Source organism: Larimichthys crocea, chromosome XXIV (assembly GCF_000972845.2).
Source record: "Larimichthys crocea isolate SSNF chromosome XXIV, L_crocea_2.0, whole genome shotgun sequence".
Lineage (NCBI taxonomy): Eukaryota > Metazoa > Chordata > Actinopteri > Sciaenidae > Larimichthys > Larimichthys crocea.
In genome coordinates, this window is record NC_040034.1 from 6,727,898 (window position 1) to 6,755,640 (window position 27,743).

Genomic DNA, 27,743 nt, shown 5'->3' on the forward strand with positions numbered 1-27,743 from the left:
AGTACTATTCCAAACAGTTGTCGTTGTTGTTGTGCTTTATGGTCTGAGAAGATAACCAAACAGACATAGGCATGTACCAGCAATGTAAAGCTCTACAGCAATACACAGTCATATTTCATGGCAAAACCTTTAATTATACAGTATTTTAATTTATACAGAATAAAGTAGTAGTATTTTTTATGTCAATATATGGCAAAACGGTGATAAAAAAAAACTTAAATGAGAAAGAAAATGAAATAAAATGCCTTAAACGTGAAGTCAACAGTACTAATATCGTTTTACCGTAATATTAGAAAGGTATACTGTATTTATAACTCTAAAATTTTGTAAACCACAGCTGCCAGTTTTTTTTACAGATGCTTTTGAACTGAATCATGGGAAATGTAGGATCCAGTGTTTTTTCATTTAAGGCACTAAAAGTGAAGTAAAAATCTTCTGTTGTGTTCATTTTGAGCATTGTTTTAAAATTTGACTCCAAACTTGAACTGATAATACAGCACTAAATCCCTTTAATATGTATATTATGGAATACATACATTTAATATTAATGATATATGGTTTGAGTTTCGGTATAATGCTGCATTTGTCTTAAAACAATACTTGTTGTGTTGTCGTGTATAATTGTCATGAAGAGATATGATTTCACAGAAACAAGTAGAGTGAAGTTAAAAAAAGCAAACCACGTAATAAACTATGTAACAACCATGAGTTCTTCCCTGGCACTGAGCGCTGTAACACGTTTGACAGTAAACGGAAGGAAGCCAGACAAGTGGAGGTGAATTTTGACGACCGAGACCAAGACTGCCATTTCAGTCGTCCTATTGTCCTTCCTACTTTCAACACGTGCTGATGCAGTATGTGTGTGTGTGTGTGTGTGTGTGAGTGTGTTAAGCCTTATCTTCTCTTGCACTATAATTTACCCTGGATTGCAAAGGCATGCTTGTCTCTCTGATTGAAATGGCTCTCAGTAAGCCTTCAATTATAGGCAGGGGTCTCAATCAGATTGAGCCATTTAGGCATTAAGTGAGTCTGTGTGAGCGAGCACACTGAGAGGAATCCACAGAGAGAACGACCAGAAAGTAAAAAAAACAAGATAAAGAGATAAAGGGACATATCACATGCATGGAGGCTACAGGAACTAACATATATAGTAAAATAAAAAATAAAAAATAGAGATTAAATTGAGGAAAATGCAGTGAGGGGACGGCGGAAGAGAGAGAGGGGTAAATTAATGAAGAGTGGGATGATGTTAGAGTTGAGGAGATCGAGAGAGCGCAGAGAGAAACGAGAGGCAAATGACAGAGAAGAGGGGGGAAGGGATAAAAGAGGAATGACGTACAAAGGGAAAGAGAGATGAGAGAGGCAGAGAAGTGATGTGTGAGGCATGAAGGCATGCAGAGAGAGTGAGAGAGATTTAATAGGATGAGAAAGCAAAGAAATAGAGGAGACAGAAACGTCTGATATAAAACTAATGGACTTGGATATAATTTGAGGGGCTTTCCGTCTCTCTGTTCTCACAGAAACAGGAATACAACCCCAGTCTTGTAATAGAGTCAATACGAAAGCGTCTGTGCATGTGTACAGCTGTTCAAGCCATGACTAACAGGCAAGCTAATGCATCTTATCACTCGGACAGGCGTGTCTCCCGTGCATGTCACACATAGAGACAGATGTAAATGTGATTTTAACTGATTTTTAGTCACTTGGGTGAAGTGGAAACGAGCCGTGAACACAACGTTGACATATCATCACTTTTAAAGCAAACAGTGACTCATATTTGTCATATCTGAGTCATATTTGTCTCCCCCTGACAAACTCTCTGTTTATTATTTGTCTTTACCAGCTTGAATATCTGTCTCTGTAGACACTGAATTCTCATTTATGTTTTATGTTATTTATGTTATATTACGACCAGCTCATCCCTAACTGTGTCTATCTGCTGTTTGGTGCTGCGTAAGTAGTATACAGCTGGTATTTGGGACTGCACTGTCCAGTATGTGAGAGCAAAGTTACGTCTGTAAAACCAGTGACATGAGGGGAACTGCAGAGTTGATGATAGATACCTGTGGGTTTGTCATTTTTCACATTAGTTATTTGATTTGATTTATTATTAATATAAAAAAATGGTTATACAGAGTAAAGTTCCAAGTCTGGAGTTTGTATTAATATTAGAGAGAACCAGCCATAACAAGAAAGTGAAGATTCATAGGATCAGGAACTGAATCAGGTTTATTGCAAAGTTTCCCATGCAAGACATCTGTCCTGGTAGTTTGGTGCCAAACAATAAAAAACAAGTGCTACAGAAGTCAAGGATCATGTGGGGCACGCTGGCAGCTCAGCTGGTAGAGCGTGCAAAAGCTCGGTCCTTACTGCAGTGGTGCGGGTTCGATTCCACTCCACTCCCACAAAATATATGACAAATATGTTGGCACAGTGGAGCAGTGATTAGCACTGTCGCCTCACAACAAGAAGGTTCCCGGTGAGGAGTTTCCCCCGTGTCTGCGTAGGTTCTCACCGGGTACTCTGACTTCCACCCACAGTGCAAAGACAGGCAGCTGTGGCTCAGGAGGTAGAGCGGGTCATCCACTAGTCAGATGATGTCACATGTCGGAAATACTGAACCCCAAACTGCTCCCTGTAAGTCGCTTTGCATCAGCTCAATGACTAAATGTACAAAGACATGCACAGGTTAACTGGTGAGTCTAAATTGTTAGGTGTGAATGGTTGTTTGTCTCGTCTACCCTGCCTCTCACCCAAAGTCAGCTAGGCTCCAGCCCTTCACGACCCTGATACGGGCAAGCGGCTACAGAAAATGTGTGAATGGATATCACAAATATGTAATAATACTCCTTAGAGTCAAGCTAATAATGCATAATTTATCTTTATGCTGATACCAATATTGATATTTGAAAATAATAGAGCAATGGAACAAGTGTAATAATATAACTACTATAATGTAATCAGCTGATTCTCTTTCTTCTTGTTTAGATAAATAGATAACAAGGACAAATATTTTTTGGCTTTTCAAATCTGCACATTTGCATCTGCACTGCAACTTCTGCCAGACTGGTGCTGACCCTGGCTGTAACACTCGTGTATATGTGTGATTATGCTCGGGTAACAAAGAGTCAAGTGGACGGGATCATAGTGAAGACGGTGAGCTGTTAGCCCGTGAACCCTGCATGAGTTATGCTCTCTCTAATGGAGGACGAGGGGTAATTGGGTCATTTCATCACAGCTGAGTGAGCGGGGAAAGGTTAGTGACTTCATGACGTCTCGACAGCTTTTAGTCGGACACAACTAACGATGTCCTGTAGACATGTTGTCAAACGGTGACACTGCTGTGAGTTTGTTCATTGTTTACATGCAGCAGCTCTGCACAGTGGATGACAGGCTGGTGGAGTGAAACAGATTTATTTAAGAACAGGATGTCTGAGCGCCTACAGCGTACACCCCTCTGCCACTCGTAACAGATGCCCAACACATCTGTTAACGCCACACACACACACGCACAAGCTGACATATTAACAGCCCTGTATGGTAAAGGGCATGGTTCCTATTAGATAAGTTGATTCTCCATGAATGAATGTGTGCGCCTGACACGAATAAGGTCCTGCCAGATTAGATCTGTTATTCTGTTACTTCTTCTTCTTCTTTCTCTTCCCCCTCCCACGTTCGGGTTCTCCACCTGCCCCTCATCTCCAGTTTCCATGGTGATGGATTACATAAATGAGACCGGAGTCTGGTTATAACAACGGCCATATTCTTATCATGTTATTGTTTGTTATGTTGCATCACAATTGCCCCGTTCACTCTTAAAAATATGGAAAGATCCTGCGATGTTGAGAACATTGGCTTGCTCTGTCGTCCAAACAAAATACATTTATTATCCAATCATCACGTATCAATACCTGCTTGACAACTTCAAACTCAGAGTCAAGAGTTCAACAGACATAAACCAGAATTATTATGACGTATTTTCCTTCTTATTTCAGTTATAATTGATCGCACACAATGCTTTTATTCTGTGTGAGAAGAGACATCACTTTAAAAGACTTAAAAGCTGGAGAATAGTATCAATATTTTGAGGAACTTATTCTCAAGATTGATGCCAGTCACACATCTGTGTGGTAAATATGAAGCCAGGAGCTGGTTAGCTGTGGCTTAATATTAAATAGATAACTGTGACAGAGTTTTCTCCTCATTTTATTCTCAAAATATATAATATACATATCCTCAGTTTATATTCTGAAGACATCTGATGACACTTTTATTGTCAGACTATTGTTTCCAAAGTCTTAACAGTTTGTGAGTATTGACCTTAGAGAATAGAAATAGAGAAGGAATGTTGTGCAGACACACATGTGCTCACATCTGGGGAGTATCCGTGCAGATGTTGGTCTTATTTCAGTTTGACTGTAAACATTACAAGTTTCAACTCATTATTATTATATGCTTCAAATTCTGAACATCTAATGAGACCTTTTCTTTGCCAGGCTTCTGTTTCCAAAGTCAAGAAACAGGACAGTCATCTAACGGGGCAGTTTTAACAGTCTCATCAGATTCAAAAGTGACTTTTTTGACCTTGAATGCACGCTATTCGTTATTTTTAAATTATGTCTTTAACCCAGCAGTGCACCTTGATTTTTAGGGATAATTTATTCAAGCTTCCTCCAGTGTGACTGCAACAGGTTCAAGTGTTTTCTCAGGAATTATTGAAAGCCATGGCTGAAAATCACTACTGGAAATAGATAAAATGTGTGTACAACATTGAGTTACAATAAAACTTTGTCTCATTGTCTTCCAGGTGTTGTACCTGCAGCAGGCTGAGGTCACCAGGGAGCGGGTGTACGCTATGCACCAGTCCAGCATCGATGGGGTGGAGGACATGTCAGCACTGGCTGAGCTGCATGAGGCCGCCATCATGCACAACCTGTACCAGCGTTACCAGAAGGATAACATCTATGTGAGTGCATCCAGATAGACACATGCTTGTGTGTACATTATGTTTATATCTTGATGTGCAACCCCTCCCCCCCTTCTCCTTTTCCGGGAATCTTTGCATGCAAGAGGCTTTTAGTGGGAAACACAAATCATCTTCTCAGACCTGATCTGCTCCGAGTGGGGTAGGTGGAGAGAGAGGGGGGAGTCTTAGACTACCATGGTAACAGCAAGTGTGGTTTAATGCTACTGCAAACACTGAGAAACTGGTGTATGTTTGCAGAGTGACCAAACAAACTTGGCACTGTTTTAATCATTATTACAACCACCATTTTATTTCATGCCACACACTTTTAAAAACAACTGCAGGACACAGTGACAGTGGTTATTGTGCTGAGGGAGTAGGAGGTGAACTCTTCCTCTCACAGCTCTCTGAGGCTGCTGCTTCTAGTTGCATTCCTCCCTTGCAAAAATTTTGGATTATCGACTGAGAAAAACTCCTGATCATTTGTAGACACAAACAGCCGAGGTCAGCGTTAACCACGGTGACAAATACACACTGTGTTTCTGATGACTGCTTCGAAATGAAAAGCCTCCTCGTGTTGTTTGTCGTTGATGATGTTCTGTCTGTATCAGCAGTAACTTTATTCGGCTCTACAAGTAAAAATTGTCTGATAGTTGGAGTAGTTCACCAACAAATAAAATAAGCCACAAATAAAGTGTATTCTTATTTATTTATTCTCATTTTAACACAAGAACTCAATGAACGACTTAAATGATGTCAGAATTTATTTCTTTTCTTCTTTAGGGAAAGTAGATTTCAGTGGCTTTGTACAAGCTGTTGATGCTTAAGCCCATTAAACATATACACTTTACATTGCTGATGATGATTTGCCACATACCATACACTGAACATCTGGTTGGCTTGCTGGTCTGATAATGCGATTGAAACGATTTTTAAAAAATCTTTGAGTGCACACATTTGTACTGCAGACAGAAACTGACTGAAATGAGTAGTAACAGTGGTTTTGGCATGAATGCACACATAGTAAATCTGATACAGAAGAGAAGCATTAAAACTCTCTGTTGTCTCTCTCAGATTCTGTAATTGACTCGATAAGGAGAAATTCATCGCTGCTCTAATTTGTGTCTGTATGTGATGAATAGATGCATTAGCTGATGTCCATTAAACTCCATTACCCACGTTGCCTTGCAGGTTTCATCTCACCCATCAGCACTGAAAAGACAATAATCTCTGTCTGGGTTATTGAGATGAATGTTTTTACGTTTATATTGAGTTGAAAACCTGAAAGATTACCAGACAACAGACCAATGACATCCTCCCTGGGTGTGACCTAATCTAGATGATGAAATATTGTCCATACATGGATTTCCCTTAAACCCGATCATATGAATTTGACCCAGTGTAGGTCAGCTGTGCGATTCTGCGTATATGTGTCCTTCAGCACAGTTGTATATGCGTGTAGTGCACAAAATGCACAGATGGGGTAATATGACACGATGCACGGAGTGCTGAGCTGAAGTTTTTGGTGCAGGAGGATAGAAAGCAAGGTGACTGTTTCAGGCCAAACTGTTCAAAATGAAAAATCTAAATCACTGATTCCACTTCAGCTTTTTAATAAAAATCACTCCCACTGTCAGATATTCAGCCTGCTGTAGGTGTTCCTGAGAGCTGAGAGTTTTCTTGCATATGTGTGTCAGTGTTTGGGTGCAAGCGGGAAAAAAAAAACCTCAAATAAAAATGTCACTTCTCGACTCTTTTCAGACGAATATCGGCAGCATCCTGGCAGCCGTCAACCCTTACAAGCAGATCCCAGGTCTGTATGACACAGAGAGGGTTGATCTGTACTCCAAGCATCATCTAGGGGAGCTCCCTCCACATATCTTTGCCGTGGCTAACGAATGCTACCGTTGCATCTGGAAACGGCATGACAGTCAATGCGTTCTCATCAGGTGAGTTTCAACCATGGAGGAGGTTGTTCTGATGATTAAATAGTTCACGCCTTGTCCATCTCATTAGTCTCTGTCCCGGGACGTCCATCCATTTCTTACGTCCTGTTTCACAAGGGGGCTGCAGTCAATCCCAGCATGCATTAGGCGAAATGGTATTTCCGTTTTTAGAAACAATTCCGACTGTCCTACTTACTCAGTCACACATACATTTTTTTTTAATCCCTCTGAATGCAGTGTTTCCATATGAAGCTACAGCCACGAGACAGTCAGCTATCTTAGCAGAACAACTTGGTTAAACGAAGCCAGATTTCTGATAAGGTTCTGGTAAGAATGATAATAGGTGCAGCCAGACCTATGTCCTAACTGATGACAAAATAGGTCAAGATGGTCAAGAGGAAATATGTCCCTGACTCTCAGGAATCACCCGTGGGAGACTAAAATATCCTCAGCAATTTCCATGGCAATCTGTTTAGAGCAACTTAATCAATAGTGCAAACAAATATTCTTTGTCTCCTTGAATATATTAATGGTGCTTTAAAAAAAATCAGTTTCTACTTCAAGCCACATGCAGAGACAGGCAACAGTAGTGAAGGTGAAGGGTGCAGACTAGCATTTCCATGTTTCAGTCGTATTGATTTCAGTGGGTGTTTGGGGAAGAGCGACTGTGCAAAGATCAAGTTCAAAGAGTCAATCCTAAATACCATGTTTTGTCAGATGAAGAAGAAGCCGGGGCGGTCGGTAGCGTAGTGGGTTAAGCGGCCGCCCCGTGTGTGGAGGCTACAGTCCCCACTGCAGCTCCGGTTCGAATCCCACATTGGACGGCCATTTACTGCGTGTCATTCCCCCTCTCTCTGCCCCCTGCTTCCTGTCTATCTTCAGCTGTACTATCATAAAAGGCCAAAAAAATAATCTTAAAAAAAGATGATGACGATGAAAAAAAAAGGTTGAATCCATCTACCAACAGATCCACGGTGGCTGTTAACTCACTTGATCTAGTAGTAGGGTCAGACATCTCATCATGCTTTCAATTACACTCAAGGCTTTTTGTCTCACTTGCTATCCAGATTGAGATAGACCGTGAGCTAATGTAATGAATGAAGCTATCAAACCTTAATATCAATTAAAAAACCAGACCGGTTTGAGATAAGTGAATGTCACAGAAGGTCACGGTGTATTTAATTAAATTGGGTTGTGTGTATGTGTGTGTTTCTGCATGTGTGTACTCCAGTGGTGAATCAGGAGCCGGGAAGACGGAGAGCACTAAACTGTTGCTTCAGTTTCTATCGATGATGAGCCAAAACTCAGCCGGGACTCCTCCGTCAGAGAAAAGTACACGAGTGGAGCAAGCCATTGTACAAAGCAGGTACGAATGAAGACAAAACAATTTACTGTTTTTTTTAATTATTCCAGGCTTTTAGCAGCTCAGAAATATTTTGTTTTCAAGTCAAGTAAAGATTTTTGGGAACTCTAACAGTTAAGCCCAAATCCGAAAGTCTGCAGTGCTTCCTCACTGAGTTTCTCGTAGATATGTAAAGGTCAGTAAAAGTTGCTCTTGGAGAAATATATAATTAATTAATGGCCTCTGCAGAACATGGGATGCACTATATTCTATACTGCACGCACAGATAAATACAGACAAAATAAGATTAACTAACTAAGCAGGTTTTTACTTGTCTTTGCAGTCCCATCATGGAAGCGTTTGGTAATGCCAAGACCGTTTACAACAACAACTCCAGTCGCTTTGGGAAATTCATCCAACTTCATTTCTCTGAGGGCGGCAACATCCAGGGAGGCTGCGTCTTTGACTGTATCCTTGAATTTATACATGAAATCAGTATATATGTATCAAATGTAACATGATCTGTATGTGCTTTTGTTATTTTATTATTGTGTGCGCTTTTATTGAATGAATGTTTATTTCCTTGACTCTCTACATTCAGATTTATTGGAAAAGGTAACCAAGTCCACGTCTGCAGCTTGGTCATGTCAACTTGAAAATTCATTAGTACTCTAATTTGTCAGCTTTGCCTTGTGGATCATAATGAAATGTTAATTGTGGCTTTGCTGTATCGATTTTGCTGTAGAACCGAGTGGTACGACAAAACCCAGGAGAACGAAACTACCACATCTTCTACGCTCTGCTGGCGGGCGCTAACAAGGAGCATAAAAGTGAGGAAAAGCATAAAAATGTTCAGATGTCAATAAAGTTTTCACAATATAATTACAACAAACCTTTCCAGACTACGTCCACACTGTGCAAGCACAGTGAATTCTCTTAATATCTAATATCACACTGACATGAAGTATTTCCTCTACCAGGCCTCTACTTCTTGGAAGATCCTGCCGAATCTTTCCACTACCTCAGCCAATCAGGATGTCTGAAGGACAAGAGCCTGAATGACAAAGAACTGTTCAACAGTGTTATGGTCAGTGTGACGCCGTTTATCCATCTTTTCATTAGCGAGGACCACGACATCAACAAAACATACGGTTCAATGATTTATTAACAAAATGAACGGTGTGTCTTCGGTCTGTTGCTGAATCTGCCATAGCACCCGGGTACAATGGACCACCCTGAGGACCCCATGGCGAGGAGGAAATAGGAGAAAGAAATAGGGTGGATGGGAGGGGTGTGGAATACGAGAGCGAAAGAGGATGAGAGGGTTAGGAGGGTATTTATAGGAATATCGGAAGTGGCATGTTTAAAGTGTGGTCTCTGCTAAAAAGATTCCTATGCCTATTGTTGGATCTCCCTGGATGCAGAAAATTTATTCATATCACTATAAGTTATGTTTTATTTTCAGGGTATAAACAGATTCCCATAAAAGTTCCCATAAAAAAAAACATACTAAAGGACAAATATTTGAATTTGGTTGTGTTTGATCACAGCTCCCAAACTAACAGGTATAGAGACCTAATCTCAAACCCTAAGGGGGTGTTATAATGTAACTTATGTAATTTTGGGTTAATATTGTGCAATTCTTGTGTCTTCTTTTGAGAAACAGGGAATCCTTAAGCAGCTCCACCTCAGAGAAATGTTTGTACACTTCAAAACACCATTTATCAAATATCTGTAAGTTAGCACATCAATGCAGAACCAGCATATTCCTTTCATCTGCTCTGGCGCTGAGATATATTGATCACTGAACCTTTTGCCTGCAAAGAATTTTAAGAAGTGCGATGAACACCTTCTGTTGGTTACACCTTATCCCTTTTCCTGTGCTTTTCTCTGCGCAGGAGGCGCTGAAGGTGTTAGAGTTCACAGAGGAGGAGATCAGAGACATGTTTAAGTTGCTGTCAGGAGTTTTGCAGCTGGGAAACATCGAGTTCATGACTGCAGGAGGAGCCCAGATCACCACCAAGCAAGGTCAGCTTACATGTAAAGCGAGTTAGGGAAAGTGAAACTTAAGATAGATGTGTTGCAGAAGTGCATACTGCATCTTTGTCTGTCTTTCAGTGGTCAGTGATGCCAGTGAGCTGCTAGGCCTGGATGCCTTCCAGCTGTCTGAAGTCCTGACTCAGCGCTCCATAATTCTCAGAGGAGAGGAAATATGCTCTCCACTCACTATAGAGCAGGTCTGCACACACACATGTACACACAGTTATTCTCCCCCTCTTGATCGATCTCCGGCACACTCATCCTAACACCTTCTCGTGTTTCCTTCTCATCGTTACAGGCCGTGGATTCCCGCGACTCTGTTGCCATGGCGTTATACTCTCAGTGTTTCTCCTGGATCATCCTGAAGATCAATCAGAAGATCAAGGGGAAGGAAAACTTTAAATCCATCGGCATCCTGGACATCTTTGGCTTTGAGAACTTTGAGGTCAGAACTTCGAGCTGTTTTGCCAGAAGCTTTTCTTCTCTACCAGACGCACACATCTGTTTAAACGATACGTCTCTTTGCCTTCAGGTGAATCGGTTCGAGCAGTTTAACATCAACTACGCCAACGAGAAACTTCAGGAATATTTCAACAAGCACATCTTCTCGCTCGAGCAGCTGGAGTACAACAGGTGTGCTTTTACTTCTACTACCAGCACATCTACACAAACCTGTATCATCAAAGACTACCTATTACTACTTAGTTATTTAAGTTAGTACATTAGAAAACGCAACTTAAAAGGATCAAAGAGAAACACCAAGTCCAAACAATAATCTATATATTTCAATTTTTCAACTCATACCGTAAAAATCATAATCGAGTATTTTCAGGCATAAAAATATAATATAAATAGTTTCTTTTTTCCCCACACAATCTTCAGGTGGTTGCAGAGAAATCTACAAAATGTAATAACTTTTAATGTAAAGATTATACATCCTTATTTTGTATGTTCTAGTAATTTCTTTTTGTTGGCTTCGTGTTCATTCAGTAAATTCATTAAAAAGTGCTGTACGGATTAAGTACACAAGTTATGCAAGAAGAGTAATAATGCAGTCTGTCTGAGGAAAAAACACTTTTTTATACTCAGTATGTTGTGCAGTGATATGAAGATACACAAACACTGTAGTTTTGCGTGTATAAAGGTTTTGGATTTACTCTCCACAGGGAAGGTGTCCAGTGGGACGCTATAGACTGGATGGACAATGCAGAGTGTCTTGACCTCATAGAGAAGGTAAGAAAACAGATGCGTAATGACTCGTAACAGAAAAAATGTTTAGAGGTAATGCAGCTTCAAAAATCTTCCAACACAATATCTTTTGTGCATCTGGCAGGAAGTTGAAATGTTGACAGACTTTTCTCGATTAGAGTTTGGTTGAAGTCGGTTAAAATCAAAGCTACTTCTCTGTCAGGTTAAGAGCTCTGTTTGGACGCTTGCCTCAGATGCTCTCTGGGAAAACTGATCTAATAATGCTGGACTGATGTCTTAGAAAGTGGTGCTGATTTCATAAAACTGATGCAATAACATGATGATTTTCCCCTTCCCTCTCTCTATCTGTTAGAAACTCGGCTTGTTGGCACTAGTGAATGAAGAGAGTCGATTCCCCAAAGGAACTGACTTCACTCTGCTGGAGAAGTTGCACAGCAGACACTCTGTGAGTTATGTACACACAAGCTGCATGCATTATTCAAAAAGTGGGCTGTGCTTGTATTAAAACATCACATTATATTTCATATTTTTTGGGGCTATTTCCTTGTTTTCTGCAGACAAACCCTTACTATGTCAAGCCAAGGCTTGCTGATCATCAGTTTGGCATCAAACATTATGCCGGGGAGGTGAGTTATGCATAAATAAATCATAACTTCATGTCAGTATTGTGTATATGTCACATCTGAGAGATTTATGATGAACCTGTGTGTCTTGGTCAGGTCCTGTATGATGTTAGAGGGATCCTGGAGAAGAACAGAGACACCTTCAGAGACGACATCCTGAACATGCTCAAAGACAGCAGGTAGGACATTCACAAACACTAAATGAACTGTTTATTAGTTTTTAAGTAAAGGGGCATTTCAGTCAAAGCTTTTTCAGGTAGATCCATCTTAAGTTTCAGGGTCTGAAAACAGATAGAAATGTGTTTTTAACAGTGTCTGATGGGCTTGAAACACACAACAGGTAGACAAAGAGCATTTGTTATCTATTACTGTTTGTGTAATCCATTATGTTCCTATCGCCTCTCAGACTGGACTTCATCTATGACTTGTTCGAGAAGGTCGGCAGCAGGAACAACGAGGAGAAGATGGGAACAGCCAGACGGAAACCTACCGTGAGCTCCCAGTTCAGGGTGAGTGATGGGAGGCAGTTTGAGATGCTTAGATACCCAACTTGAGTTAAAGGGTGTAGAAGTCAGCGTCACAGGAAGCTCAGTGAATAGTTAAAGATAAAAGAAAGTCTTCAAAATATTAAGGTGACATCTTATAATGTCCGGTTTTGCCAGACGCAATCCAAGATATTTATTTTGTGGTGATATAAAACAGAGAAATCACATTTTAAGAGACTGGAAACTATAACAACTGATAACTTAGAGCTAAAAAACAAGTGTTTCTTACCTGTAACAGTCACTGAAGGAGTCACTAATCATCCACTGTCTCCTCAGGACTCCCTCCATTCTCTCATGGCCACTCTGAGTGTTTCCAACCCTTTCTTCATTCGCTGCATTAAACCCAACATGAAAAAGGTCTGTTACTCAAATCCACATTGTCTCAGAGTCTGATTGACACCACACACCTAATGATGTACGTTAATGTTAAATGATTATTTTACTTGTAGAATCCAAATGTGTTCGACCCAGAGGTCGTCCTCAACCAGCTGAGGTATTCTGGCATGTTGGAGACTGTAAAGATCCGTCGGGCTGGGTTCCCCGTCCGTAGAACTTTTAAAGATTTCTTCACTCGGTAAGTGTCTCTGAATCTTTACCCTTTGCTGAGATCTCCCTTTTGTTGTCTCTCACACTTTGTCCTCTTTCTCCTCTGCCTGTCAGGTATAAGATCATTGCGAAAGAGAAAGCAGCGGCGGCGGCAGCAGACGATAAGAAGAGGAGTACAGACCTGCTAACCAAATATGACAAGACCAAGAAAGAGTGGCAGTTAGGCAAGACCAAGGTGAGATTTAGAAGTTTTGGCAGCACCTCTTTCAGTCATCTTCAACAGGAATGATAGATGATAATGTCAGTCGTCCTCCTGGTAAACCTTCACCTTTGTTCTGCAGGTGTTTATGAAAGAGTCTCTGGAGCATCGCTTAGAGAAAGACCGGGATGAAGTCCGACGTCAAGCTGCCATGATAATTCGAGCCCACCTGCTCACTTTCTCTGCCAAGTATGAAAGGAACTGAGTTTTATGCCACCATTTTCACAACGTTGTACCCCTGTGACGGCTACAATAGGTGTGTCTTCTCTCCGTTTTGTCCACAGGAAACGCTTCAAGCTCATACGCGCCAGTGTCGTCACTCTCCAGAAACACTTCAGGAAGCACATCCAGCGCAGACGGTTCGTGAAGCAACGTAAGGCAGCGCTGGTGCTGCAGAGGCACAGGCGAGGTCAGGTGGCGCGCACTCGAGTGCGAAAACTCCGAGAGGAGAAGAAGAAAAAGGAGGACGAGCAGAAAAAGAAAGAGGAGGAGGAGAAGAAGAAGCTGGGCGTAGGGGAGCAGGAGGGGGCGAGTGAAGGAGCAGAGAAAAAGGCGAAATCGTCAGAGGAGAAGGACGCTTCTTCAGTGCGTTTCTTTTGATTTACAAAGCAAAGCAAATGTTCATTATACTTGATGCTTCACGTGTCCCTTCTCTCCTCTCTCCTCTCCTTCCAGGATGAGGCCCGTCAGATGGAGGAGATCCTGCAGCTGGAGCGAGAGATCGAGCGCTTGCAGAAGAAGAGAGAGGACGAGGTGTCCCAGCTGTGCGAGTCCTCCAAGCAGGAGCTGCAGCTACGCCGGGACGCCGAGCTGAAGCGGATGAAGAAGGAGGCGTCCCGCAAGGCCACGGAGCTCATCGACCTCCTGAACTTCGGAGGCGTGGATCCTTCACTAGGAGCGGCTGCGGCTAAACCTGCTGCGGCAGTGAAACCCCCGAAAGCTCCGGGTGAAGCCAGAGGAGCGTCCAAAGAAGAGGAGGTAGATGAGGGATTTCATGCTGAGGAGGAGTGCATCCCTCTACCTGACTTCCCTCCTCCTGCTGAAACAGACGCTCCTGTGGATCAGGAGATATTCGCTCACCTCCCTCCTCCCCCGCCTGCTTTTGCAGAGGGGACAGTGCCTCCTGCACCGCCTCCTCCACCTCCCCTCCCTGCAGACGGCGTTCCTGTTGCTGGAAATCCTCCCCCTCCTCCTCTACCTCCACCTGGAGATGGCTCCTCTGTCCCTACACCTCCTCCTCCTCCTCCTCCTCCTCCTACCCCACCCCCTCTTCTTATACCACCTCCCCCTCCCCCAGGAGAGGGAGAGAAAAAAGAGGGAGCCAGGGTGGAGCCGGAGAGGAAGGTGAGCATGGTGGACAGCCTGGTGGACGGGGAGGAGCCGATCTACAGCATGCCGGCCGACACCGAGTCAGATTACGACCAGGAGGAGGAGGAGGGATCCGTCACGGCCGGGGACGACAGCTCCGTGTCAGGGAGCAACCGTGGGAGCGCCGCCGTGGCGGATGAGGAGCACCCAAGGAAGTCGACCTGTACCAACGCCAGCATCGAGTCCTACAGAGGCAGCTCTGACTCTGTGAGGAGACACACTTACACGCATCCTCACACGCGTGCACGCAGATATGTATGAGCAGCAATACGGCGAAACAGTTCTTAAAATGATACTCACTGTTGTTATAAAATCTAATAAAATAATAATCCTTATCTTCTTGTCCTTTGTTATAATGCCAAATAATAATTCATGTCATTGGACATTGCAGTATGCAGACAGTGACGATGAACATGATGGCATGATGGACACTGATGAAGAAGTGACTAATGGCAGAGTGACCTTGCTTAATGGAAATGGACCGCCATATTTCCACGGCTACCTCTACATGAAGGGTGGGTATTTAACTTAGTTAATTTAACGTACTTAACTTATCACATATTTCCACGGGCAGTAATTTGATTCTCTGCTCCTCCAGCTGGTCTGATGATCCCATGGAGGAGGCGTTGGTGCGTGTTGAAGGACGAAACCTTCATGTGGTTCCGGTCCAAACAAGAATCTCTCAAGTCTGGTTGGCTCTACAAGAAGGGAGGAGGCCTCTCCACTCTCTCACGGAGGTTGTTGTAGTTGTTACTGAGTGTAGCTGCATGCTAATTGAATGAAACTCTGCACCAGATATGTGTGTGGAAGTGTTGCCCAGCACAAATGTGATATGTAAACCTCATAAAGATATTTCAACTGGATGGTTATGTAACTTTCCATGACTTAAAATGATCCTACAAACCTGCGAAATCACTTAAAAGTTCACATTCATCAGCTAAAAGCACGTCTTTTCCTCTTAACTCTTAAAAAAAACTATGCTTTCATGTAATAACATGGTGCATGAAAGCAGGATTGGCTGGCAGGTGCATGCTGGCTTCGTTGTTATGAGAATAACCATCTGTCTTGGATGATAAGCCGGTGTCTTGAGGTGTTCGTATGTTTGTCTAACTCAATGCTTTGGACCCTCTGCAGTGCTGGAAGACTTCACTCAAGTTGATGAACTGCTGATGAATTTACTGAATGAATTTAGTCTTTTTAATCTTCATCAAAAAGCTGATTATTTAAAAGATATTTAAAGCCGCTGTGTTAATTTTTTGGGGGAAAGGGGACATTGTAATTAATTCTCGGATTAGAGCAAATGATAATTAAATAGAATCACCCCTGGCACATGCAGAAACAAAACATTTAATAATTTACAATTAAATAAAATGACATATAACACAACATGACTGAGAATAAAAACATAAAAGTTAATAAATCCTCCTCATCCTAAATTTAGATATTAAAGTCAAAATAAAACACTTTTTTTTTAAAGAAAGTAACCAGATTACTGTACAATCAAAATGTTTGAGTACATTACATTTTGTGTATAGTTCTTCCACTCTTTTACACATGTATGTGCAGTATGAGGTATTCTGTATTAAACATTTAATTCTCTTTGTATTCTATATAGAAATGTATCATTTATAGTGTCGCATTAACCTTTAAAATGTCTAGAGGTGGATTTTCTTGGCGTTTGTTTTCATTGTGTCTCTTTCCACCTCAGAAACTGGAAGATGCGCTGGTTTGTACTGCGGGACAGCAAGCTGATGTACTACGACAACGACAGCGAGGAGAAGCTGAAGGGAACCATCGACATCCGAGCAGCCAAGTAAGATTTCTAGGAGAAAAAAAAAACACACACGCAATCTCTTCTTCACTGTTTCCTGGACAACAGCTGCATCTCTCAGACGTTTGCACTTTGTCTTTGCACTTGTCACTTTGACGTTTGTTTGTTTACAGGGAGATCGTGGATAATCACGAAAAGGAGAACGCTCTGAACATTGTGACGGATGAGAGGACCTATCAGGTGTTTGCTGAGTCACCGGAGGACGCAAGGTGAGGCGGACAGAAAATAGCAACAAGGATTTGTATCCGAGTGGATTCATATATTCTAATTTCTGACTTTCTTTCTGTGCAGTGGGTGGTTCAATGTGCTCAGTAAGGTGCGGGTTTGCACTCCTGAGCAGCTGCTGGAGATGTCCCATGAACAGGCTAACCCAAAGAACGCTGTGGTCAGTCTCTAAACACAAGATAACCGTAACTTTTTATGTGTTTGAGCCATTCCTCTGGAGGAGCTAGAGTGCAGCATTAATTCATCCTCTTCTTTGTCTTTCAGGGAACTCTAGACGTGGGGTTGATCGACTCTGTTTGTGCTTCAGACAACCCTGATCGGTGAGTTGGATCAGTCATCAAATATAAAGGAAAAACTGGTTCACTTTCCTTGTTCATGTCTTTTAAATTGTTTGGTTTTTACAGCTTTTATTTGGTGTTAGTAAAAGAGAGAAAATCTCCAATCCTTTGTAAAAGACGTGTCAGACTAACATAACAGACCTGTTGTCTCTTTATTTCTCTTAAAATGTCATCACTGTCCAGCTCTTATGTATCTGAAGGTAGATGTTCTTCGTTTAAAAGTTGGTCATTTAACCTTTGCAGGCCCAACTCCTTTGTCATCATTACGGCCAACCGTGTGATCCACTGCAACAGCGACACACCGGAGGAGATGCATCACTGGATCAGTCTGCTGCAGAAACCCAAAGGAGACGCCAGGATAGACGGCCAGGAGTTCCTTGTCAGAGGTGAGGGGTTTTTTTTAGTGATACGTAGAAACCTTCACGGGCACCTTTGAATATTATAAGCCGTGACATAGGGCCAGTTTTTGATGGTGATAAATATAAAGTTTGGAACTTAGAAGAAGCAGTTTGCTTCACTTTATCAAATGAGAAAATTTGTGTAAATCTAACATCCATTTAGACATGAAAATGAGCAATTGCAGACTTATGGGGGTAAAAAAAATCGATTTTTACCTCCCCAAATCATTAAATTGTTACCCATCCCTTGTGTTGCTGTAATAAAACATCACATTCTTCCCTGTGTTTTTCCTTCTGCCTCGTCATCTTTCAGGCTGGCTCCAAAAGGAGATGAAGACGAATGCTAAGAGCACCTCCCTGAAGCTGAAGAAGCGTTGGTTTGTTTTGACCCACAGTTCCCTGGATTACTACAAGAGCGCCGAGCGAAACTCCTCCAAGATGGGAACTCTGGTTCTTAACTCCCTCTGCTCCATCATTCAGCCGGATGAACGAGTGCACCGGGAGACAGGTGAGGAAAGAGAAGTGAAGGGAAAAGGCAGAAAGGGAGAATTTAATTAGGGATTACACGTTGGAGATTAGGGACTAGACGTAAAGAGATGATTCTAGTTTTACAATGATATACATGAAGATTTAATTTGAATTGATTAAACTAAATAAAGAGAATGATTACACCTTTAACTTTCAGCTCATGTAATAAATGTTTTCACAGGTTACTGGAACATCATCGTGTACGGGAGGAAGCATTCCTACCGCCTCTATACCAAGATGTTGAACGAGGCCATGCGGTGGACAGCGGCCATACAAGGAGTCATAGACAGCAAGACTCCCATAGAAACTCCAACTCTGCAGCTCATCAGAGACATCAAGGTAAGACACCTTCCCAGTTAAATCTTCAAATTCATTAAGATGAACTCGCTCCTAATTTGAACTTGATCTCTTTGCGTCCCCTCAGGAGAACAGCGTGAACCCAGACATCGTGGAGCAAATGTACAGGAGGAACCCGATCCTCAGATACACTCAGCATCCTCTGCACTCCCCTCTCCTGCCGCTCCCTTATGGAGAGGTCACCAGCGGTGAGTAAAACTTAAACTTTGCGAGCTACACACCAAATTAAAACTCTGGTTCTGTCCCATGACCCACACAAGTGTCAGACCTTGTGTCTGAGACATGCCAATACTCAGTTTTAGGACAGTTTATGTTGGATTCAGTTGGGTTATTGCAGAAGATCCATAGATGAGATTTCCTTCTTAATGGGACTGATAAGATTTTAATTTCCATCTTTAAAAATTGTATCAGACAGAAGCCTTTCAAAAGCATGTTGTGTCTACACCACATGATGAGCTGAGCTGGATTGTACCACGCACAGTATTTGTCCTTATTAACCAACCAACAGGCCTGCATTCTTTTTTTTTACTTACTATTTATTGAAGATATATAAAATGACACATACATACATGTAACATATGTCCATACACCTTACCATGAAATATTTCTTCCGCCTTTTTGATAGGACTTAACACGAGCAACGCGTATCATTGGATACATACACTTAGTATCCATTGTACTACAGTAAAAAGAGAACTAAAAAGAAGAATGAGCCGACTAGAGTCTTCTGACTTTGTCTGTATCCATCTTTAATTAAACTGTCTGTTTTAACTGTAACCTCGCTGTGATTTTCTTCATGATGACATTTTTTTTACCCCGTCTCTCCATTCCGTTATATTGGGGGTGGTGGTTTCAACCAGGAAGCTGTGATTGTTTCCTTTGCAGGCGTGTGGTCTTAATGGGCACTCTTGCTCTGTGGGTAATTATCAGAAATGTGTCACACAAGTAGGCACTCGGCTGCTTGTAAATACAGTATGACATGTGTAGGTGTTAGGACAGACCCGCCTTCTTCTTGCACAAACCATGTGCATTGAAAAGCCTCCGTACATTTTACTGCCCTCTGCAGGTCAAAACCAGACTTTTCACTTGAGCTGTATACACTTAGAAATCCAGCTGTGTTACTTTCTAATAAAACTAATAAGATCACATACCATTAATGTACAGTTGTGCATAGTTTATGTGCACATTACTCTGAACCTCTAACACCGGCACCATCTTCATGTCATGGCTGTTCTACAAATAAGCTACATACTGTTTTTCTTTTTCTTCTGTCTTTGTTCACCCTTTTAAAAAATGTTTTATCTTTGTTTGTGTGCAGTACAAAGGCAGCAGGGCTATGCCAGTCTGCAGGATGAGGCGGTGCGAGTTTTCAACTCACTGCAGGAGATGGAGACTCTGGCAGACACGGTGCCCATCATTCAGGGCATCCTGCAGACCTGCCAGGACCTGCGCCCCCTCAGGGATGAGGTACTATTCTCAAGAGAAGTTTACTTTCTTCTTGAATCTCAATGGAAAAGTGTTAGGAACAGAGTAAAAACCTAAAAGTGTGAGCTTTATAGAAACTTAAGTTGTCAGAAATAGAAAAACAAGAGATTCCAGCAACACATTTAGATGCTAGAAACAAAAGGACATTGTAGTAATAATATTATAAGTTACACAACTATTCCTGTAATGTTCCTTATGCTAGTATTACTATAATTTCAGGCACTTCTGTAGTATAAAAACATACATTTCAAACATAAAGTTTCAGTAAGGGTCTGGCATCCGTTTGTTTCTCATCAAATGTTGAATAAAAGTTCTCAAATCTCGTCCATCCTTCTGTTTTTCAGGTATACTGTCAGGTGATCAAGCAGACCAATCATGTGCCTCAGCCTAACAGCCCAGCCAATCGAGCACACTGGCATCTGCTCACCTGCATGAGCTGCACCTTCTTACCCAGTCGAGTCATCCTCAGATACCTCCGCTTCCACCTCAAGAGGTGTGTCTGCATTATGTCATATGCTTTATTTATGTATGTAACTAATGGAATAAATGCATAATAAATCTTTAATGTGATCTGATTCAGGGTACGTGAGCGCTTTCCCGGCACAGATATCGAGCGCTACGCCAGTTTCATTGGCGAATCCCTGAAGAAGACCAAGACTCGTGAGTTTGTTCCCTCCCAGGAGGAGATCGCCGCCCTTCTGGTGAGACAGGAGATGAGCACCACCGTCTACTGTCACGGAGGAGGCTCCTGCAAGATCTCCATCAATTCACACACCACAGCTGGAGAGGTACAGGACACGTCATCCTCTCGGCAAACAGCAGATCTGATTTTAAGATCTAATGTAACTGAAGCATCCTGATCTGTGTTGTTATGCCGCTGCTGCAGGTGGTGGAGAAGCTGATCAGAGGTTTGGCCATGGAGGAGAGCAAGAACTTGTTTTCTCTGTTTGAACACAATGCCTTCACAGACAGAGCTTTGGAGAGCAGAGTGATTGTGGCTGATGTTCTTGCCAAGTTTGAAAGGTATCAGTATATAAGCCTGTTCTTAAGATAAGATGGTCTAAGCACTGGTTTAGACAGGTATCCACCTGGTTAATTATGCTGTGGTTGTTTTGCTCTGTGTGTGGTAACTTATCCTTGATTTGCTTTAATTTCCCAGACTTGCAGGCAGTGAAGAAGAGGAAGAGGAAGGAGAATGGAAACTCTACTTCAAGCTCTACTGCTTCTTGGATGTGGAAAGCATGCCAAAAGAAGGAGTGGAGTTTGCTTTCATGTTTGAGCAGGCAGGTTTTGCTGCATGGTGTAGATGTGAGAAGTGGTGTTTTATTCAGTTATATTTTGTGAGTATTAACGTTACCTTTCCCCTCTTAGGCCCATGAATCTCTGATAAGCGGTCACTTCCCGGCCTCGGAGGAAACTTTGCAGCACTTGGCAGCTTTACGTCTCCAGTATCTCCACGGTGACGGAGCAGGTCGGGCCGGCTGGAGCCTGGGAAGCGTTTATCCGATCGGACGCCTCCGCAATCGCATCCTCCACTCCACCAAGCCGGGCGTGGGGGCGGCAGGTGGAGCTGGAGGAGCTGGAGCGGGTGGACCGGGAGATGGGAAAGGCACGGTGGGAGGACAGGGAGGTATCCAGGTCGGAGTGGAGAAACGAAAGACCCCGAGCTTCTTGGACGGCACCCTGAGGAGAAGCTTCAAGACTGGCTCACTGAAGAAGCAGAAGGTCAGTAGTGAAAGCAAAGAGTTTTGCCTAATTACTGCAAATTATTCTTAATTTATATTACACCTAAACATATTAGTGCAGGTTATAATGCAATATTTGGAGGAAAGAATGCAGAGGATTACACAACTCAAACAAGTTTCATGCATCTAGTCATTTTTTTGTCATATGATATCGAAATTATAATACCAGTTTGTAAGATTTAGTGGCATCTAGTGGTTGCAGATTGTATTATATGCAAATTATGAATATAATATAACATTTCTGACATATTCTGTAAATAGACGCCCTGGTCCAAGAAAATATTTATTGTGGATTTGTGCACTGGTGTCTAGTCTGTGTCTAGTAGCTGTGTTTTTCATTACCATGTGGTGGCACAGTGTGAAATCTCTGAAATGATTTGCATTCATGACTCATTCTGTTGCATTCCCATGAGCTCAGTCAAATCAGTCCGGTTTACGAAATGATGACCTGTGTTGCTGCAGGTGGAGGAGGAGCAGATGCTGGAGATGTGGGTCAAGGAGGAGACATCCGCCACACGGACCAGTGTTCTGGAGAAGTGGACTCGGCTGCAGGGCATGCCTCAGCATCAGGCTATGCTTAAATATATGAGCATTATCAAAGAGTGGCCTGGATACGGATCTACCCTCTTTGATGTGGAGGTGAGAAAATAAGGAAATGAAATGGATTCCAGTAATGTGTGCCAAAACCTGATAAGTAACCTCTTCTTTTCCCTGCTCGCTTCTCTGTAGTGTAAAGAGGGCGGTTTCCCTCATGATCTCTGGCTGAGTGTGAGCGCCGATAACGTGTCCGTGTATAAACGAGGTGAACCGAAGCCGCTGGAGACCTTCCAGTACGAGCACATCACCTTCTTTGGGGCTTCACAGCCTTGCACCTACAAGATCATCGTGGATGAGAGGGAGATGTTCTTTGAAACACCACTGGTGAGAGCTTATGATCATCATCTATTCTTTGTTTTTGTGATTGATTAAATTATTTTAAAAAAATCACAATCTGGTTACTCTTTGTTTTGTATTCCTGTTTTTTGTTTTTTGAAACATCCTATCTTTATTTTCTTTTTTTCTTGAAGAGGCACTCCACTATTTTTACATATGAAGTTCAGTTTATTCATTATAATGAGTACTACACAGCCTGTAAAGACAGTTGTATGATCTGTGGCTCTGAAGGGAGACATTATATGAAACACCCAAATTAATAGTCACTTTTATGGGTGCATTATGGGAATTGTAGGATCCAGGATTTTTGGAGTGTGACTCATACTTGGGACTGCTAGGTTGTATTAAGACAGAATCAGGCGTAGAGGCGGTGTGTGGGGATAAAAGGTGTGTCTGTTTGTGCTGAATGTAACCGTTGTGAGACGATGAGGAAATAACTCAAATTTCTCAATGCCGGTGCTCCCTCATTCTCATTCACTGTCTACTGTACGTCTCTCGACCAAAGCTCGCTTTCTCCCTCTTTCTCTCAAACCATCAGATGCAAACCAAATTAAACCTTCATTTTGCAGCTTAAATTGTGGGCCAGACACATATTTAGAAGCTGGGTACATGAAATAAACAAAGCCAGAACAACAACAGTGTCAGTTTAGTCCATGAATCCACCTGGATAGTCTCAGTTTCAGTGACATTTTAGGCTGACTGTGGAAAGTTTGTCCACTCTGAGCATCTGATTTGCAGCCACAGCGTGACGTCAAGCTGGGTTTTTCCAAAACTTCTCTGTCGCAGGCCGCTGCATTCTTTGGTTGACACCCCTGCGGCCTGCAGCCAAAACGCCCTACAGTCACTCAAATTAATGGAAAAACCTGCTATTTTGTAGCCGTAATCTGACATTCACACCCACTTCACCACTGTAATTGATTATAACGTGAGAAAGAAGCCAGGGTGGGAACTTCCCACTCCAGCTCTCTCTTTAATTCTTGACACAACATTGTCTTCATGTGAACGACCAAATGCAAAACCATGAACCACTTTCTCCTCTGTCTTTAGGTTGGGGAGATCACCAAGATTATGAGGGCCTACATTAACATGGTGGTAAAGAAACGTTGCAGCATCATGTCAGTAACCAGCGTCACCAGCTCCTGGGCCAGGTGATTGCCAACAACCAGCCAGTCACCTCTCAGTTCATCCAGTGGCAACAGATGCCTCAGCTCCCTGCATTGGTCGGTCGGTTTTGATGGAGGCAGTCGCACCAAACAGCTAATCCTCAAGGTTGAATCAAAGCGTCTATGATCGAAGCAAGATGGAAGTGGACACGCAAGCCAAACGCACACTCTACTGGCCTGGGTTTCACTTGGGATGAGTGGATACGGGATCCATTTATAAATGAGCATGATAAAGAAAAACAACCTGGTTTTTGGGACGGTCCTTTCCAATACATAACCTCCCAGTTCTAGTCCTGCATGTAGATGTTCAAGCACACTTCAAACTTCTCTCTGCTTTTCCTTTCCCGGACAAAACTCAGTAACAACAAGCACAACTCAGCCGCCGAGTCCCAGTCTGTCCCAGTGGGGGACAGACAATCCCTTCCCCCCCAGTGCACTGCCAGATAGAGGAAAGCCACACTTTCTCAGTTAAATCTGTTTCTTTCTCACTCCTCCAATTCCAGAGTCTCTCTCTTTCTCTCTCTCTCTCTTTCTCTTCACGTCCTCACTCCTGTTGCATCTTTGTTTGGTATTAAGTTATAATGCTGAATTCTTGTTCTTGCTTGCTTTCTCTCTGTTGTTCTCTCTCCGTTGTTTACCCGTAACATCAACTGTTATTACAGCTATTGTGACTGAGAAAAGGGACTCGATAATGATCTGATCTTCTTTTCAGGGGGCTACAAAAGGGGGAAAAATGAGCTCCCCGGGCCCCAACACAGTGTTCACTCGCTCACTCGTTAGTGCCACTGTGTGGCCACAAGAAGAAAACACAGCCAAAACGAGGTGGCTTTAAATATTTCTGAACAATATCAAATAGATATTCTTGAGAAGAAAGCGTGGAGGTTTTTCTTTGGAGGCTCTCTGGTCATGTTTAGCTTGACACAGAGAGTCTGTGCATGGCCTTTCTACAAGGAGAACATTATCAACCAGAATAGTACGAGACAAAACATTTCCCTATCGTATGTCTACATATAAACACACACAACATATATCTATTGTATAGCCACATACACATAAAACGAACCAACATGTATTGTTTTGTACTGTATATCACACATTATAAGAGTTATTATTGAATCTTCGGTGGCCACTGCACTGTACAGTATATAGATGCCATACTAAAAAATGCAATGTGACAAAAGTGTAAAATACATGCAAGTGAATGGTGTTAATAACGACCACTGTATGTCTGAATATGATGCCAATACTGTACATCATTCACTGGCTGTGCCATTAACGTGACTCACAGAGGAAATAATAGTAAAAACACAGATCATGCTGAGACTGGCTGCTACGGCGGTCATGTTTTCACAGTATTTTGATGAACTTATCCTTGTTGTTACCTGTGGGACTCACTCTGCAGCATTAAACGGAGCCATAAAATACCCGTATATCCCCGTCTGCTCATGCTACCCTCACTTTTTTTTTCCTTCACTAAGATCGGCGACTTGAACAATAACGCATAAGAGCTCCAGTTTGTCTGAACCTGTTTATGAACATGTAACTTTTATTACCGATACTACTATTATTACTGTATGTCCCCCTCCACCTGCTATCTTAATCACCCTGAAGTGCTGTGTCTGGAATGCTGCTGTGTGTATGTGTGTGTGTGTGAGTGTATGTAAGAGTGTATTTATGGTGTAATCCAAAAAGTTGGTAAAGAAAAAGGAAATGAGAAAAGAGAAGTGATTTAACTGAGTGTATATCATGAAATATAAGGAGTATTTACATGGCTAACGTTTGCAAAGAATGGTGTCGTGATTGTGCGTTTCAGTGGAAAAGCATGGGATTTAAAGGGAGGGTCGTGGGTTATTTATTTCTTATTGAACTGTAAGTATTGCAAGGTGAGTTTGGGATGGGTAGCATATTGAATATATAATGGATTTTCTCAGTCTCAGTGTACGAGGAGCAGATAAGACACTGTGAGGATCAGAGGTGGTTTAATTGCGCACTGTCGGTTTAATGCCGACAGTCATCACAGCTTTGTGTGTGTGTGTATGTGTGCGTGTTTATGGACTGAAAGTGAAGTCACTGTTCTGTCAATATCACCTGACTCTGTGGCACTGCAGGTAGATTGCAACATGTGTAACACCTCTCTAGAGTACAATTGTTTCCCCTCATCAAACATCCAGGGGGAGCTACTTAGATAACACAAGAAAAATACTGTCTAATCTCAATTAATTTGGATTAACGCTTAGAAAAATAGTTTGTCTTTGTCAATAATAATTTGAATATCTGCCCTGAAAATAGTTTATATGATATGCTGCTTGTCAGACTGAATATTTAAATGATGTCCTGAAGGATATATTGTCTGTTGCCTGTCTGTAGTGCCACGTACAGGGCCGAAGCCATGGATTTTAGAAATACTGAGGTCATGAGTCTAGAGGAGTCAAAAATGACATTAGGATTTAAATTTTTTTCTTATTTCTCTTCAGTTACATTGTCTAAAGATTTTACTTCCCATCACAGTCTAAATAAATACATATTTATTCTAAAAATACTGAAATCAGCCTGTTAGAGTTTCCAAGTGTACATTTTATCTTTACTACCTTTGCTAAATGACCCAGACTCTTAGAAAACATACCAAGGACGTGACCTCAGTGTCTACAATGGTAGCTACGGCCCTGCCTGCATCATACACACAGCCCACTGGGATCCTGCCTGTAGAGTTAGAATAGGCAGAACTCACTCCCAGGTTCCACTTTGAACTTTTGGTTATTTTAGTTTTGGCTAAAATGAGAAGTGAACCTGAGAAAGTAACTTATAAGCCATAAATAACAGGGAACCTGGAGCTGTCAGTTCTAGTTATTCTTACCTATGGTTCTGTCTGTCACTGATATTACACTGAGTAGGAAGAAGTTGCCCCATAGTTGCTGAAATGTGATCGGCGTGTTCGCTAAAGAGAACGACGAATTTAAGTACCTGATCGCAAATCTGCTTCCAAGGGCAACTTCATCACAAAGGGTCCTGTTATCAGCCGCAGGCGGCCAAGAGTGGGGCCCATTCTTATCTTATGTTATGCTTATTATCATCATTACATAGTGAAACATATTGTGCTTGTTTTAAAAAAAAAAAAAAGAGAAAGAGAGAGATATGTGTGTTGTTCTTTTTTATTTGTAACTGGCTTTACAAAATTATGCTTTAATAAATTATTGTCCTCTATTTTATGTCGTCTTTGTGAATTTATTTTGACACACGTTGGCCTACAACATTTATTTAAGTACTTTCACTACTTAAGTATAACTTTGAGGTACTTGTACTCCATTTTAAACAACTTTATACTTCTACTCCTCTACATTACTGCATGTATTGGACAGCTATACCGGTTACTTCACAGATTAAAGGAATTAAAGTTTGGGAAAATATGAAAATTGGCTTTCTGAGGGGAGAGAACACTGATACTCCTTTAATATTTTAAACACAATGAGCTCATAAAATACACATCATCTGCTTGTTTTCAGTGTGTGATTAAGGTCACATGTGATGTCTCTGAGTTTTTAGTTTCATGAAAGAGTGATTTCACCTCTAAACCTCAGATGATTTCATTTCACTTACTGTTTGAGGCTCAGATGATCCAATATTTCACAAACATAGAGCAAATATCAGAGAGAAGTCCAAAAACTGAAAAAAATAAAGATATAAATCATTCCACAACATCAAGATTCTTCTTGTGAAGTCACCAAACTGAGTTTAAATAGAGTAAAAGTACAATGGTGCTCATAAATGTCATTTTTTCTTAATAATATATCAGTCAAATAAGCCATTTTTCTGCAGAACCAGTACTTTTACTTCTTGAGTAACATTTTGACTGCATGACTTCATTGTAATGGAATATTTTTACTCACTGTATTTGTACT

The 27,743-nt window shown here is 41.8% G+C and overlaps 1 protein-coding gene across 2 annotated transcripts in view; it reads left to right on the forward strand.

Moving 5' to 3' along the window:
* Positions 1-27,048, forward strand: part of myo10l1 (myosin X, like 1) — a 49,354-nt gene extending 22,306 nt beyond the window's left edge. The window contains exons 3-43 of one of the 2 annotated variants that reach the window (XM_019254494.2): positions 4,808-4,966; positions 6,728-6,915; positions 8,144-8,278; positions 8,598-8,722; positions 8,856-8,869; positions 9,000-9,084; positions 9,235-9,341; positions 10,153-10,282; positions 10,373-10,491; positions 10,593-10,739; positions 10,827-10,927; positions 11,461-11,527; positions 11,856-11,948; positions 12,061-12,129; positions 12,223-12,305; positions 12,533-12,635; positions 12,948-13,028; positions 13,121-13,245; positions 13,332-13,452; positions 13,559-13,665; positions 13,761-14,061; positions 14,152-15,051; positions 15,236-15,359; positions 15,443-15,584; positions 16,553-16,657; positions 16,789-16,884; positions 16,967-17,060; positions 17,165-17,220; positions 17,482-17,624; positions 17,950-18,144; positions 18,346-18,503; positions 18,589-18,709; positions 19,840-19,988; positions 20,351-20,499; positions 20,587-20,794; positions 20,893-21,029; positions 21,166-21,289; positions 21,378-21,731; positions 22,214-22,390; positions 22,481-22,672; positions 23,732-27,048. In XM_019254494.2, the coding sequence (XP_019110039.2) occupies positions 4,808-4,966; positions 6,728-6,915; positions 8,144-8,278; positions 8,598-8,722; positions 8,856-8,869; positions 9,000-9,084; positions 9,235-9,341; positions 10,153-10,282; positions 10,373-10,491; positions 10,593-10,739; positions 10,827-10,927; positions 11,461-11,527; positions 11,856-11,948; positions 12,061-12,129; positions 12,223-12,305; positions 12,533-12,635; positions 12,948-13,028; positions 13,121-13,245; positions 13,332-13,452; positions 13,559-13,665; positions 13,761-14,061; positions 14,152-15,051; positions 15,236-15,359; positions 15,443-15,584; positions 16,553-16,657; positions 16,789-16,884; positions 16,967-17,060; positions 17,165-17,220; positions 17,482-17,624; positions 17,950-18,144; positions 18,346-18,503; positions 18,589-18,709; positions 19,840-19,988; positions 20,351-20,499; positions 20,587-20,794; positions 20,893-21,029; positions 21,166-21,289; positions 21,378-21,731; positions 22,214-22,390; positions 22,481-22,672; positions 23,732-23,836 (6,189 nt within the window). In that variant the 3' untranslated portion in view covers positions 23,837-27,048. The remainder of the gene's footprint in view (positions 1-4,807; positions 4,967-6,727; positions 6,916-8,143; positions 8,279-8,597; positions 8,723-8,855; positions 8,870-8,999; positions 9,085-9,234; positions 9,342-10,152; positions 10,283-10,372; positions 10,492-10,592; positions 10,740-10,826; positions 10,928-11,460; positions 11,528-11,855; positions 11,949-12,060; positions 12,130-12,222; positions 12,306-12,532; positions 12,636-12,947; positions 13,029-13,120; positions 13,246-13,331; positions 13,453-13,558; positions 13,666-13,760; positions 14,062-14,151; positions 15,052-15,235; positions 15,360-15,442; positions 15,585-16,552; positions 16,658-16,788; positions 16,885-16,966; positions 17,061-17,164; positions 17,221-17,481; positions 17,625-17,949; positions 18,145-18,345; positions 18,504-18,588; positions 18,710-19,839; positions 19,989-20,350; positions 20,500-20,586; positions 20,795-20,892; positions 21,030-21,165; positions 21,290-21,377; positions 21,732-22,213; positions 22,391-22,480; positions 22,673-23,731) is intronic. The other variant, XM_019254495.2, reaches the window with a different exon arrangement.
* Positions 27,049-27,743: the final 695 nt, after the last annotated feature.